The sequence below is a fragment of the Gopherus evgoodei genome, chromosome 7, assembly GCF_007399415.2.
Source record: "Gopherus evgoodei ecotype Sinaloan lineage chromosome 7, rGopEvg1_v1.p, whole genome shotgun sequence".
Classification (NCBI taxonomy): domain Eukaryota; kingdom Metazoa; phylum Chordata; order Testudines; family Testudinidae; genus Gopherus; species Gopherus evgoodei.
Window position 1 is genome coordinate 29,597,618 of NC_044328.1, and position 13,580 is coordinate 29,611,197.

General features: G+C 36.8%; 1 protein-coding gene across 8 annotated transcripts in view; it reads right to left on the reverse strand.

The window, feature by feature from the left end:
• Positions 1-13,580, reverse strand: part of CFAP46 (cilia and flagella associated protein 46) — a 168,717-nt gene that overhangs the window by 44,192 nt on the left and 110,945 nt on the right. For all 8 annotated transcript variants that reach the window (XR_004001341.1, XM_030570341.1, XM_030570343.1 and 5 more), the window contains 8 exons: positions 12,110-12,292; positions 11,175-11,310; positions 7,788-7,976; positions 5,705-5,893; positions 3,794-3,928; positions 2,421-2,600; positions 1,318-1,488; positions 707-804 (listed from right to left, as the gene is read on the reverse strand). Coding sequence is in view for 7 of the 8 variants with exons in the window: in XM_030570341.1 (XP_030426201.1) it covers positions 707-804; positions 1,318-1,488; positions 2,421-2,600; positions 3,794-3,928; positions 5,705-5,893; positions 7,788-7,976; positions 11,175-11,310; positions 12,110-12,292 (1,281 nt within the window). In the remaining variant the exon portion in view is untranslated. The remainder of the gene's footprint in view (positions 1-706; positions 805-1,317; positions 1,489-2,420; positions 2,601-3,793; positions 3,929-5,704; positions 5,894-7,787; positions 7,977-11,174; positions 11,311-12,109; positions 12,293-13,580) is intronic.

Below are 13,580 nucleotides of genomic sequence, written 5' to 3' on the forward strand. Positions count from 1 at the left end.
GCAGTGTGGCCATGGGCAGTAACTTGGGCTAGCTGACTGAGTATGTACCCAGGGAGTTGGGTGGGATTATACTTGGGTGGCTAATCAAAGCCGCCATGGCCACACTGATATTTTTGGTCTGATAGCTCAAGCCTGTCTATCAGCACTGGAAAGCATTCTCCCAGATGCTTTATGCATATGCCTTTACGGGACTGGGGAAGGAGAGAAAACACTCCCTCCTTTCAGGGAGCAGAAGAAAGGTAAAGAAGACAGCCTGCAGAGTTGTAAGCAAACATCACCCAAGTATATGTGTGAAAGCTTGGGGAGAAGGTTCTTTTGCTGCTACACCTGTTAAGAGACTTTCACTAATACATATCCGGTCCTTCAAACAGTAAGTGTCACTCTTCCCACCATCTCTATGGGGATGCAGTCCTGAACTTGGGCTGAAAAATGGGAGCTATAAAGTAGAATTTTGTGGACCACTTTTAAGATTTTGGGTCTCTCCTATCCACCCAGAGGAACAGAAAGAGAGAGAATTGTGGAAACTTAAAAATGACTTTAGGTTCATGTTTGAGTTTTGGTCAGTTCTTATTTTTTCTGAACTTGTTCACTTACCCTTGGTTACAAAATCAACATAATTAGAAGTAAATGGTAAAAAAAAAACAGTCAAAATAACTTGGCAAAGGAAAATAAAGTTTATACAAAACAAAATGATAAAATTTTATACCTGTCATTTGAATGCTGGAGAATGAGTATATGGAAGTTTGGTGGCAATTCATTTATGATGTTAAAATGTTGTGCAAGAATACAGAGATTTCTCCATGCCTATACAATAATTTAAAACTGACATTACTTTTCCTATCTTTTTATGAACAACACGTGCAATGCATTCATCAAGAGACTGATGTATAATAGTTCTAAAAAAATAAGGCACTGCTATTCGCAAAAGGCATACTTAGAAAAGACTATTTTAGTGTAGTGCACAATAAATGAAGTTAAACCAATAATTCATGGTTAACATTAACACGAGTTATTTGCCTACTATACTGCATATCAAGCTAAAAAACTACCAAATGTTGAAACTGATTAATATTATCAGTAGAAAGGAATAGCAAAATATTTCAACTCAACATTTATATTTTCTAAAAGCAAATAAAGCATTTCCATAGGAATATACATCTGGACCATTTATACTCCTCTGTAAAAGGAACTGTATAGACTCTAATACATATGTATAAATATTATGCATAATAATATATAATTTGGCTTGCTATGGGTCACTATTTTGCTCCAGAAAAACTTCGCTTCACTCATACATACTACTGTTCAAAAAGTTACCTTTGAGGTAGCAGTTAGCCTCTGCTCCACATTTTTTTGAAGATTACTGGTTATGTCCCCATTTTCTTTTAAGTGATGCTGAAGATGCAATAGTGCTGCCAGCTGAGAGCTGCTAGTGTTAGAAGTGGCTGCTAGCAGGATATCCTTCATCATCATAGATGATGAACAGCTCTGTAATATTTTTATATTTGTTTATTTTCCCAAATGTTTCATACAAATAGTTATTGAAAAAGCTTGTCATATAAAGGTGAAATGAAATGACAAACATATTACCATTATTTACAGTTACAAAACAGTGTAAAAGCTTTGGCACTAGACTGGAAGATTTCTTAACTATTAATTTCCTTTCTGAAACTGATCTCTCCATTAGTCCTGATTGCTGGAATGCTCCTCCCTGCACTGAGCTGGAGAGAGTTCTAATGAGTTTATGGGAGCCTGGGCCTCCAAATCAGGCCCACTGGGATTGTGCCAGAAGAGTACTTCCAAAGGTGTGCGGAAATTTATTTCAGCAATTCAGTATCTAGTAACTAAACACAAAGTAACTAGAAGAAGACAGCTTAAACCTCCTTCAGGAAGCCTGAAAATTAGTTGCTGGAAAATGGTCAACAATGCAAAGGGTTGGACATACTGCTGTAGATATAAATCTGACAAACCAAATGTACAGGTAAAATTTTCCAATCTGCTTTAACACAATGAATGCAGAAACTCAGGGCACCATTTTCACAATCTTAGAAACCCAGCCATTTTCACACTCACTTTAGAGGGCAGAATTGCACTTTTTATTGCAGTACAGTTTTAGTTCACTTAATTTTATTATGATATTTTATACATAGTAAAATGCTACAATAATGGCATCTACTAGGGAAAACCTGAAGTCCATACTATGAAAATTATCAAGGTTTTACAATGGTCATATGTCAATAATATGCTGACAAAAACCACTAAAATCAGCAAACATATTTATATTTAATTATTATGAATAATAATACGACTACCTAGCTCTTAGTGGTCAGCTGTCATGCTATCCAAATAAACAAATTTACTTATGGTACTCAAAGTTCTTTTTTTATATTGTAGAGGGACTTAAGCAGCAGTTGTGTTACCTGATGAAGGGCCAAAAACTGGCTACTTGAAACTGGATCAAATTGTCCAATGCATTCAGTGATTTCAAGACTAGCAGCAGCCAGAATATGAATTATGTTGTTACTGAATGCAACATTCATGCACTGAAGCAAAACTTCATTGGACTGAGAGAGGTATCTTTGGGCCAAAATCCGTTTTCTCTAAATAATAAAAATAAAAATGTTCTACATTAAAATATTTGTTAAATTACATAAATACATAACTGATTCATTTTTGATCACTACAATCTTGGCAGATAAATCTGGTTTTGTTCTTGTATAATGATTTTTTTTTAAGTTTGATTAAAAATTGTATGGGTTTAGTCTCCTTGTAAGGAATGCATTTAATATCTATTAACATCCGTGATAGTTACTGGTGTGCAATCAAGAGACTAGACTGAATGATCAGTTAGTGGAGAGCTATACTGATTAAACTATTCTTTTAAAAAACATCTAACCTCGTTCATATTTTTCTTTTAAAAGAGAATTTTTGTCTATTAAAACATCTACAATTATGTATACGTACTAGCTAGCATTATACCAAAATGCCAGTCATTATTAGCCAATCAGCACTGGTCGCATATGTATAATCATTATAGTTGTTTCTCACTAATCACTTGTGAATGAGAGTAACTTCCTACTCTGACTGGCTTGTGTAATTTTAAAGCTGCTTGCCACCAATAAAGACAGCAGTTCAGCTTCTTGATCCAGTCACCTGCAGCAGAAAACTGTAAAATATTCAAGAACAAGAATGTACCAAAAATATGCCAAAGGTCAAGAATATGGGATTGTACACATTCAGGCAAGTGAAAAACTCTTCACTCTCAATTACTTCTTCTCCTCAAGAGGCTTTCCTCTCCTATAATTCAAATTTTTTACAAGAAAAACAGGCACATTTAAGTTTGCCTTGTTTATTTACTGTACATTGTGCAAATCCCACACTCTCCCACCTCAGTTCTGAATACAAATTAAACCAAATGACAGCTAGTCAGGGAAAAAGAGACTAGCTAACCTGCAGCAACCAGGGAGATGGGGAAAAGAGATAAAAGTGAAAGAAGAGGAAAATGTGAAGGGAGAAAAGGGGAGATGATGAGAAAGAAAAGCCCAAAAAGCTTTGTGACTTCTATTTGAAAAAGTTGGCAACTTGCCAACCCATTTTCTGTTTGCTTCTTTGGATATTTAATTAAAAGCTTTGCATTAAAATGTTAATTGTCTATAAGAGTGAATTCTGCTACAACGCTCTTTCTTCAGCCTCAGATTCCATTTGCTAAGAACACCTCAACCATGAGGCTAATCAGCCCTAGGCATAAAAAGGACGCCATCAAATTATTTATATAAATATCTATGTGAAATACCTTTAATTCATTTGCTTTCTTCCTTTGCTCGTCATGTTGTTTTTTACTACTTGGAGAACCGCTACTTGTCATTTCATGTTCACTGCATTCTGCTTTGGTTGTGGGAGGCTTCATGGTGTTCAATGGAGTTTCTTCCTACCCACCAATAACAGAGAGGATTCATTAATATATCTAGCTCACTAAAATGTAAGTGGATTAGTTATTGTGCTTAAAGTTAGGAGTGAAATTCAGCTGGATAAAGAGGAAGCTAGTTTCAGCCTTAAAAATGGAGAGAGGGTGTATCTCACAACAATAATACCTTTATAATATCAAGTGAATTAGCAAGTTTATGAGGCATTAAACGCCGGTTAGCATGTGATAGTGATGTATCTGCTAAGTACCTAACATTAATCAGGACACGCAGGAGAATGAAACGTAGACATGGGGATGGATTTTTAATCAGAAGACCACAACTTTATTAACTTTAATGGTGAGACATAAACTGCCCACCAGAGCATGAGGTATTTACTCAGGTACAGTGCAGTGTTAAAAGGACTCATACTAAATAACTAATATTCAAGGTTTGTCTCCTTGGCTAATCCCTGGAATCTAGCCCATATCTGAATCTTCTCACCCTCCTCCCACAAGCAGGAATGAAAATACACTAGGGGATGGCGGGAAGGGAGTGACTTCACTGGTTTCAGTGGAATGCCAACAGTAATTCTATCCTCAAGCATTCAAAATCCTGAGTCAGGTTCCCAGAAAACATGAAACTGTCTTAAATATCATGAGATTTAAAAAAAATAAATAATTGGGGCACGGGGTTATTTTGCCTTCTGAGTTTTGAGAATTAGAGTATATATTTTGAAGTTTCTCTCTACAACTATGAGAGTTGGAACCTTACTTTTATATTTGTAAATAAAAACTGAGATTCTCACATATTTCCTTGACTCCAGGAGCTAAGGCTTTAAGGAAAGCACCAAATATCATGAGACACATGATAAAAATCACAAGAGCAGGCAACACTGTGCTACACAGTAATGCAGTGGGGAAGCAGGGGTGAAAGAGTTAAAGAAAACCTTCTCCTCCAGTCCCTGACATCACTATTTTGACATTCTGGTAAATGTTCTGCTCAATTCAGCTCTCATGAACATTTGTATTCAGGATTTGAAGAGGCTCAACTCTTTTCTCTCAGTGGTCAAAATATTGTAAAAAGATGTAAACTTGAGCTTATCAAATAACATTCATTGTATTTTATATATGTTCATTCAGAATTAGATTCTGCCTGGCCCATACAGACATGCGTAGAAGTCTCCCTCTCACTGCACAGCCTATACAAAAGACATACAAAATTTTACACTCTGTGCTCTGGGAGTGCACTGACTGCTAAGTCCCTCCCGGGACTTGTGTACACAAACAGTGCATGGCAAGCTGGGATGTAAATCTACAGAGCACTAATGTGTTGCTCAATAACTGTTTATGTGGACCTGGCTAAAAGTTCCCTAGTGTGCAATAACCTATTCCCATTTAAAACTGGATTAGATCAAAGTGCACTAGAGAACATTTAGTGTGCAGCAGCAGGGTTCACATGGACAGTTAGTGCCTGGCATGCTACTGTGTTGCAGATATACTGGTCAGCTTGCCCTTCACTAACCATTTGTTTAGACAAGCCCCCAGGAACACATCTCAAAGGGAGTGAGGAAGCAGGGCTTACAGCAGAGGTGGCCAGCCACATGGGACTGTAGAACACAATGAAAGTGTTCACCTGGCAGCTCTGGGGAAGGCAAGGCTCCTTTTACTATGGGTTCCGAGCAATTTGCACAATCTATCCTTCAATTAAAAAAGCATTAATAGTACATAAAGACCAACAGTCTAGTAAACACTTACCATCAATATATATTTAATAATCTTAATTTAGAACCAAATTCATACCATAACATTTTCATTCCAGTAAATATCTGAATTTAAGGGGTCCACATTAACCGCAAGCAAACGCAGAGTTTTCCCAGTGAGATACAGGTACTTGGCTTTGATATCAGGACATCCTGTATGAAGACTTTGTAGACTTGCTAACTGAGCCAGTGCAATGTGACCCACAGTCCGTCCTATGTTTATCCATTCCTGGTAAAATCAAAAATTTGTTAAATCAAGTCAGATTTTCATATATAAAAGAAATGTTCTCTTAGCCATCATGAATGAATCAATGATTCATAGATTTATATTGCCCTTTAGCTTGAAATATTGAGTTTTGGAGTTGCATGTGAAACCTACTAATTAATTCTTCAACTTCATGTAATCTTCTTTTCTCTGAAAAAATAAAGATAGTTTCAGCTCTATTCCTCCCTTTTTTTGAAACCTGAAGCAATAATAGAAAATGAAAACAGAAAATAAATCTGTTTTATTTTGAATGTTGAAATTCAATATACTAAAATTTATAAATATGAGAATTTCCAAAATTAGCAATACTGGAAACTAATTTCCACTATTTGCTTTTCCAAAGCATGTTAAGGGCTCTGTTAATTTTCAAGGCCAAAAGGGACAATTTTGATCACCTGAGCTCACCTGCATAATGCAGGGTGTAGAATTGCACCAAGCGATTCATACATCAAGCCCATACTTTCTCGACGAGTTATAGCCAGTCTTTTAGAAAGACATACAATACTGATTTAAAGACTTCAAGTGCCAGAGAATCCAGAACATCTCTTGGTCAATTGTTTCAATGATGAATTACCCTCACTGTTAAAAATTTGCACCTTATTTCTGGTACGTCTAGCTTCAGCTTCCAGGCATTAGTTTCTTAGAACAATCCTTCTCTTGTTATGCAGAGAACCACTGGATTATTTTTTTCTAAAATAACTGCATGTGTTGGTGGAATGTGCAAGGTTAACTTGATGCACACACTAGTGGACTAGTAAGAGTAGAAAGTGTCAGAGGGCCAGATTCTCAACTATGGTGAACTAGTATAGATCCACCTACTTGAATGGAGCTATGCCCACTTACACCATCTAGATAATCTAGCCAAAAGAGCAGGAATTAATCTAGGGGTTGATCCTCTAAACTCACTATAGTAAGCACTATATCCAGATGTACTGGGTGCCCAGTGATGCAATGTTTATGAGCACACAGTTTACAGCAGGAGCGTTGATTGGGACTATTAGTTGGAAGATAAGCAAAGCTCTTTCTGTTTAGGTTTATTACAAATATTGAAAAATGAGTGAAAATCGGTGCATAAAATTAACTTCATGGTTTTCAGGGTGAATTTTGGGGTTAATATTGGGGAATGGGAGGACAGAAAAAAAGCAACATATAGAAAAAAGTAACAGCTCCGACAGTAAAATAGTTAAATATTGTGATTTATTTCATGAAGTGTATCAATAGAACATATACATATGCATGCATGTGCATCTTCCATTACATTGCCTTACTTTAACAGAGAGCCTTACATTTACACTAAGACTAATTTATTATTAACAAACACAACTACTTAAAGAAATATATTTGATTTTCTTAAAATAATCAGTATTTTCATGTCGTTGAATGGTCCAAAATTCAGGTGAAAAATCTGTAAAAAAACCAAATTGCTTTTTTTAAACCTAGGAATTTCTCAGTAAAACCTGAAAATGAAGGGCCTTAAGGATGAAATACAATGCTGCAGTCATAGTATGTGTATGGGTGGTGAAAAGAGTGCTACTTAATGGGGAAAAGGAGTTCAGTGAAGACACAGCTCAAATTCACTCAACTTTTGCTTCTGACAATCATCCTCAAGTCTTTGCCTTGGAGAGACAAGAGCCTTTTTGGTACAGAGAATGACCAATGTCATAACAAGCTAGTGAAAACCCATACTTGAATGTTCTGTGCCCCAGTATTCAAATGAAAGATTTGCCAGCCCTTTCTCCTGTTTAGCAGTTATTAATCAGAGGAAGATTTGCTAAGCCAATCCCTCTAGCCTAGCACAAGGATTTTTTTTAAATATAACATTTATAGATAAATCATAGGCAGGATTATATGTAATTACCTGTTCCACAGAAGCACTATCAGGTGTTAACCTGACAAATTCTTCAACAACTTGATTAAGTGATCCCTCTCTCAGTTCTTTCAGCTTTTTTTCCACATTAACAAGATGAAGAATATCCAAATTAATTTCCACAAAGCTTAGCTTCATATTAGCAAGCCGTCTCATTAATGGAATACTAATATTTTTAATCTGAAATATAAGAAAACTGAGTGGAAGTCTATCTTTAAATCACCTTAATCCATTGGTCCATCAGCTCTCACAGAGAGAGTGTTGATTACAACACATCAGTCATGTTCTAGCTAGTCCTTCAGCCACCTGCTGGCCAGGCTGTCAGTGGCTCCGGACATCCGTTTAGCATAGCGTACCGCAGCTCAGAACCCCCGAGCAATTCACCATCCTCAGTCTCCCAAGCAGCTGGGATTACAGGCATGTGCCACCCTGCCCAATCTATCTTTAAATACACAGTGTTAATATTTTTGCTAATTTATTGGATTAAAGTTAGAATTTCAGAACTCTTAATTATTTGAGGCACACATTTTAAATACACAATAATGAGATTGCTACACTATAGCACAGTGTGATATTTCAATGAAAATAATAAAGCAGGGAAAGAAATAAGGGTACAATAGACAAGTAAAGTGGATAGGTGGCAACTGCCCTCATCTAGAAAATATGACCTATTTTATTTTTATACACAAAAATATCTATCCTGAAATTCTTCACATCCTTGCCAAAATCATTTGCATCACAGTAGAAGTGGGTCTTCAGGTGAGGTCAGAGGATAGTGGCATTTCAGACCAGCTCACAAAAGTTTTTCCACATGTAAGAAGTCACAAGGAAAAAATCATGGAGAAACATGTGGGAAAACTGGACAAGCAGGGTATCCAGAGCTGCATCACTGGCCAAGTAGAAGGGACTGACATACACACATGCATCCCTTTTCAACTCAGATCTTTGGGGTTTTTTTAATGTATCCTGCTCTATTCTGTGTAGATTGTTGCACTATACGTATCACTGTAGTATCTTAGCACCTTTCAGCAGCTTTGTATTTGTTAGAGAAAGTAAAGTCAAAGAAATGGACCTTGTACTTGGAGTTGAAAGTGGTGAAGTTTATACTGGTCTTCAGTTCTTATCTTTGTCTTATTCTAGGGTTTATCCTACTGTGCATTCATAGTATTAGTGAGTGACCCATTTTTGACTAGTTGGTAACTGTATAATGGTCTTCCCTTATCCTGTATATTTCTAATAGATCTAGATATTATTTTTATGTCATCACAGACCATACAGAAGGGTATATTTCTCACCTAATAAATTACTGTATGCTAATTCAAAAAGAAAGGGGATATATATTTCCTAATACCTAACACAATGCTTACTTCCCCCTTCCTTGCCATTTCACTTCTAGCCAATCTAGGCAATTTTAGCAGAGTAAGCCCCCACAGCAGGGAAGCACAATTCTTCTTGGTACTGTCTTAGGCAGGTAAGTGTTTTAGACAAGTAACAGCTAGCTGTGGTGTCCATCATAATTTACCATTTAGACAGACTACTAAGCAGCAGAAATGTGTCTATGGGCTAAGAACAACTTGGACAAATGAAAACAGCTATCCTTCAAAAATATGCTATCTGTACCATTTTTAGAAGTACCAGCAAAAGACAACTGATCTCAGGGGTGGGGTGAAGAGGATTCTTACCTTCATATAGACCCATTTGCATGATTAGGGCCTAAATATTTACTCTGTACTAAGGGCCAATTCTGCTCTCAATTACACATGTCTAAACAAACAGTCAGTGCATGGCACAAAGGGGAGTCAATCTACCTCACACTAGAGTGCCATGCACTAACTTTCTGTGTGGACTCTTCATTAGAGTTGGACAGAAGTAAACTAAGAATGGAATTTGGCTTCATGCAATGAAAGGAAAGTAATGACATTTCTCATTTCACAATGAAAGGGAAGTTATGGTATTTAACTGGAAAACTTGGTTTCGTGTGCTCTTCTGGTAAAAAGCTTCTGAGTCTCAAACAAACTGAGGCCATAGCACTGGGCTAGGTAAATATAATAAACTCCTTTGAATTAACTAAACACATTGTTCACCTCACAGATTAGAAGGTGATGTGTAAGGAGAGGGCAGATAATCTACAGTGGAGGGAACCGGGGAAAGTTTGGGCTCCCTTTTTTTTGCCCCGCCCAGTGAAGGTTACAACAGCCTGGGGACTACTCTAACTTTTGGCAGCTGTAAGTAATTTTCAAAGATTTGCTAGCTGGGATTCCTGGCCTGCACTGGAGGTTGCAGGGAGGGAGGTATAGGAACTAGTTACGCCTGCTCCATGCTTGTTAGCATGTATTTCTACCTGGTAGTTATGGCCCCTGTGCTACTCAAGTGGCACAAAGGAAGCAGAGTAGGCTGGAGAATCTGGCCCATAATATTTAGAATATTTGGGATAAATGGAAAAATTCAATTTCATATGGGAAATTTTTCTTTTGTGCATTATCTGAAGCATGAAATAAAAAAAGTCTTTTAAATTTTGTGACAAATTTATCCTGAGCTATTATTTTTATTTTCATTCCAACTTCTTTTATTTTCATTATCTGACAAATCATTTATTGAACTCTGGTGAACTGGTATACAGCCTTATCAAACACTGTCAATACAAATTCCTTATAGTTTTTTTTAATCTGAGTTATGATGATTTTTCATCGTAATGTCATATTTTTTCTTTTGTAATATTTGAGTGAAACCATAGTTTATCTTTTAGAATTTCTATTAATTGGCATTCCTAATTTGCTTTTTCTTCCTCAAGTTTGCTGTACTTTATTATGCAAGGGTTTCAAATTTATGATGGATTTATAGTGAATTTTTATGAGAATAATGTCAAATTCAGGTAGTTCTGTTTTTGATTGATTTCTTTAGTATCTGGATAAATATTGGAATTAAATTCTGAAAAAATGAGTGGGAAATTAGCTTATTTCAAAAGAAAGAATATATTTGCAATGCTAGTATCTAATTTTTTGTCAAATTTTACAAAGAATGCTATTGGTGTAAAAATATTTACGACATGATTCAGTAAACAGGATTGGCAATGGTGCTTAGTGGACAGGGCACTGGACTGGGACTATGGAGACCTAGATTCAATTCCTAGTTCTGCCAATGGCCTGCTGTGTGACTTTAGACAAATCATCTCATCTCTCTGGGTCTCTATTTTCCCTTCCATCTTTTTTGTGTCTTGTCTATATAGAATCTAAACTCCTTTGGGCAGAGATTCTCTCTCACTCTGTACCCTGCCTGCCACAAGGGGACACCATCTCAGATGGGGATTGTAGGAACTGCCGTAATACAATTAATAATAATACTAATTGAACAGATCTTGCATACAGTAAAAGTATTTACCTCATGAACTGGAAGCAAACTCCAGATACTGTTAAACACTTCTTCTTCTTCGTATATGGCTTTCTGAGCTAACTTGTACGCATCTAGATAGCGACTATGTTTTTCTTCTTCATCTTCTGTATGTGTTGCAATTGTTCTGTAAAAAAGAAACACAGAGTTTTACAAGAGTAGTAGTATAAAACATTTTTACTTCTATAATGCTATAAATATTCAAAATGCTCAATGAACAACTAACTTGCATTTTCTGTGTATATTGTTTAAGACTCCAATACAAAAAGTAAGTATTTAAGCATTAATTTTTTAAAGGCCTGATTCTTGGACCAGGTTAAGTCCCCTCTGCACTGTACAGCAACATAAAGAGGACTTAAAGATGCCCTAAACAGATAGGTGGAGAGTCTTCTGCCAGAAGGTATGCCCCAATGTCATACGACTAGCATAGCTGCCTTTACGTTTCCCATTCTCCCAGTCTCTGAATAGTGGTGTCCTGGGAAAAGGTGGAAGTTGAAGTACACTGTGCTCTGGCAATCTCTAGCCGTAACAACAGCCCCTAGGGAATTGTTCAAGAGACATAAATTAAAGGAATCCTGTGGCTACTTAACTTATGCCAAGGGCTGGTTTCAGCAATCAAATGGCCCTAAAATAGAAAGAATCCTTGGTGCTTTATTCTCACTTCAGAGGTAGTGCAGATAATCATATATCTTGTGACAACAGCTGCTACAGGCATAGGAACAGTCAATTCTTGATTTTACAGAACACTTGTTGATATATTTAATCAAGAATGACAATGTGAATCCAAAATCAGGATATAGAAGTACGTGATATTATTAACCCTCCTGTATCTTTCCCAGACAGCTGAAATCTTACTCTAAATCAGACACCGGAAGATTTTTTTAACTAAGGTGTAATAAACATTTCCAGCAAATTTGTAAGTTTACCTGTGAATATTTGCACGTTCAAGTAGGATCTCAGCACTGTGATCTTTATATCCATAACGAAGAAAGTCCTCCTCAATTTGAATTAATTCATCATATAGTTCCTGTAGCATACCTGATAACTGAGAGGACTCAGCTCTAACCTTCATGAAATTTTGGGAATATTTTATTTGAATAAGTGTTCTCCTATGGAGAATAATAGAATATATGCTAGCATGGGGTTAAGAATTGTGAGAAACAGCGTAAGTATTAACCTCATATGTGTGTCCAAAACCTGCTGTATTATTTTTCTTTCTGTCTCCCTTTCTATTTTTCTGTCTGTAATAGATCTGGAGGAGGAACCCCTCTAATTCTTTATATAATTTTAATGTGCTCAAACAATTAGGTGTAGTTTTAAAATAAAATACACAAAGCATGGCTTTCAGAAACAATGTTTCAACATCATCTGTGTGATGCCATGGTGCCAATTATTAGATGCATATTCATTTAATATATTGACCTAGGTCTAAGCAGTCATTTAAAAGATAGCCAAACTGAGAAGTCCATATTCAGCTAAAATAAAAACGATTGGAGTGGTGATATTGTAATTACAAGAAAAAGGAGACAACTACATATGAGCAGTAAATTGAAAAGAGATTAGGATGACCAGACAGCAAGTGAGAAAAATCGAGACGGGGTGGGGCGTAATAGGAGCCTATATAAAAAAAAGACCCAAAAATCAGGACTGTACCTATAAAATCGGTACAACTGGTCGCCCTAAAAGAGATAGCCATTAGTCTGATAGACAGGGCCGTCCCTAGGGGGGTGCGGGGCTTAGAGTGGAGGAGACGAATCCGTCACTTCTGCCCTGACTGCGCCGGCCAATTGCACTGGCCGGCAGGGCCTGCAAAGCGCAGGGCCCGGAGGTGTCGCCCCGATTCGCCCCACCCAAGGGATGGCTTTGCTGGTAGATATATGTATTCTTCTTAGTTGAAAAAAATCAAGTAAGAAAAGGATCCAGTTAATAGGTCCATTATATCTTGCCCATATAATCCAAATGCTACTGGACTTCAGAAAAAATGTTATTGATCTGAACATTATGGACATTCCTCCTCTTTGTACCCACCCAAATTCATACTTTAACATCTCAAATAACACCTTTCAAGTAACATGATTTAAAATATATAACAGAGGGTAAAATAAATATGGGTTTCACTATAACCAAATTAACCCTTAGGGTATGTCTACATTTGAGTTGAGAGATGTGAATCCCAGCTTAGACAGACATATATGCGCTTACTCTGCTTGAGCTAGAGCACTAAAAATAGCAGTGTAGCCTGGGTAGTAGCATAGGCATCAGCTCAAGCTAGTATCCAGTGTATGTTCCTAGGGGGTCAAGGTAGGTTTCTATTTGGGTGCTTAGCCTGAGCTGCTGCTCAGGTTATCCTGGCTACACTACTATTACAAAGGAGTAGCAGGACAAAAAAAATATGAC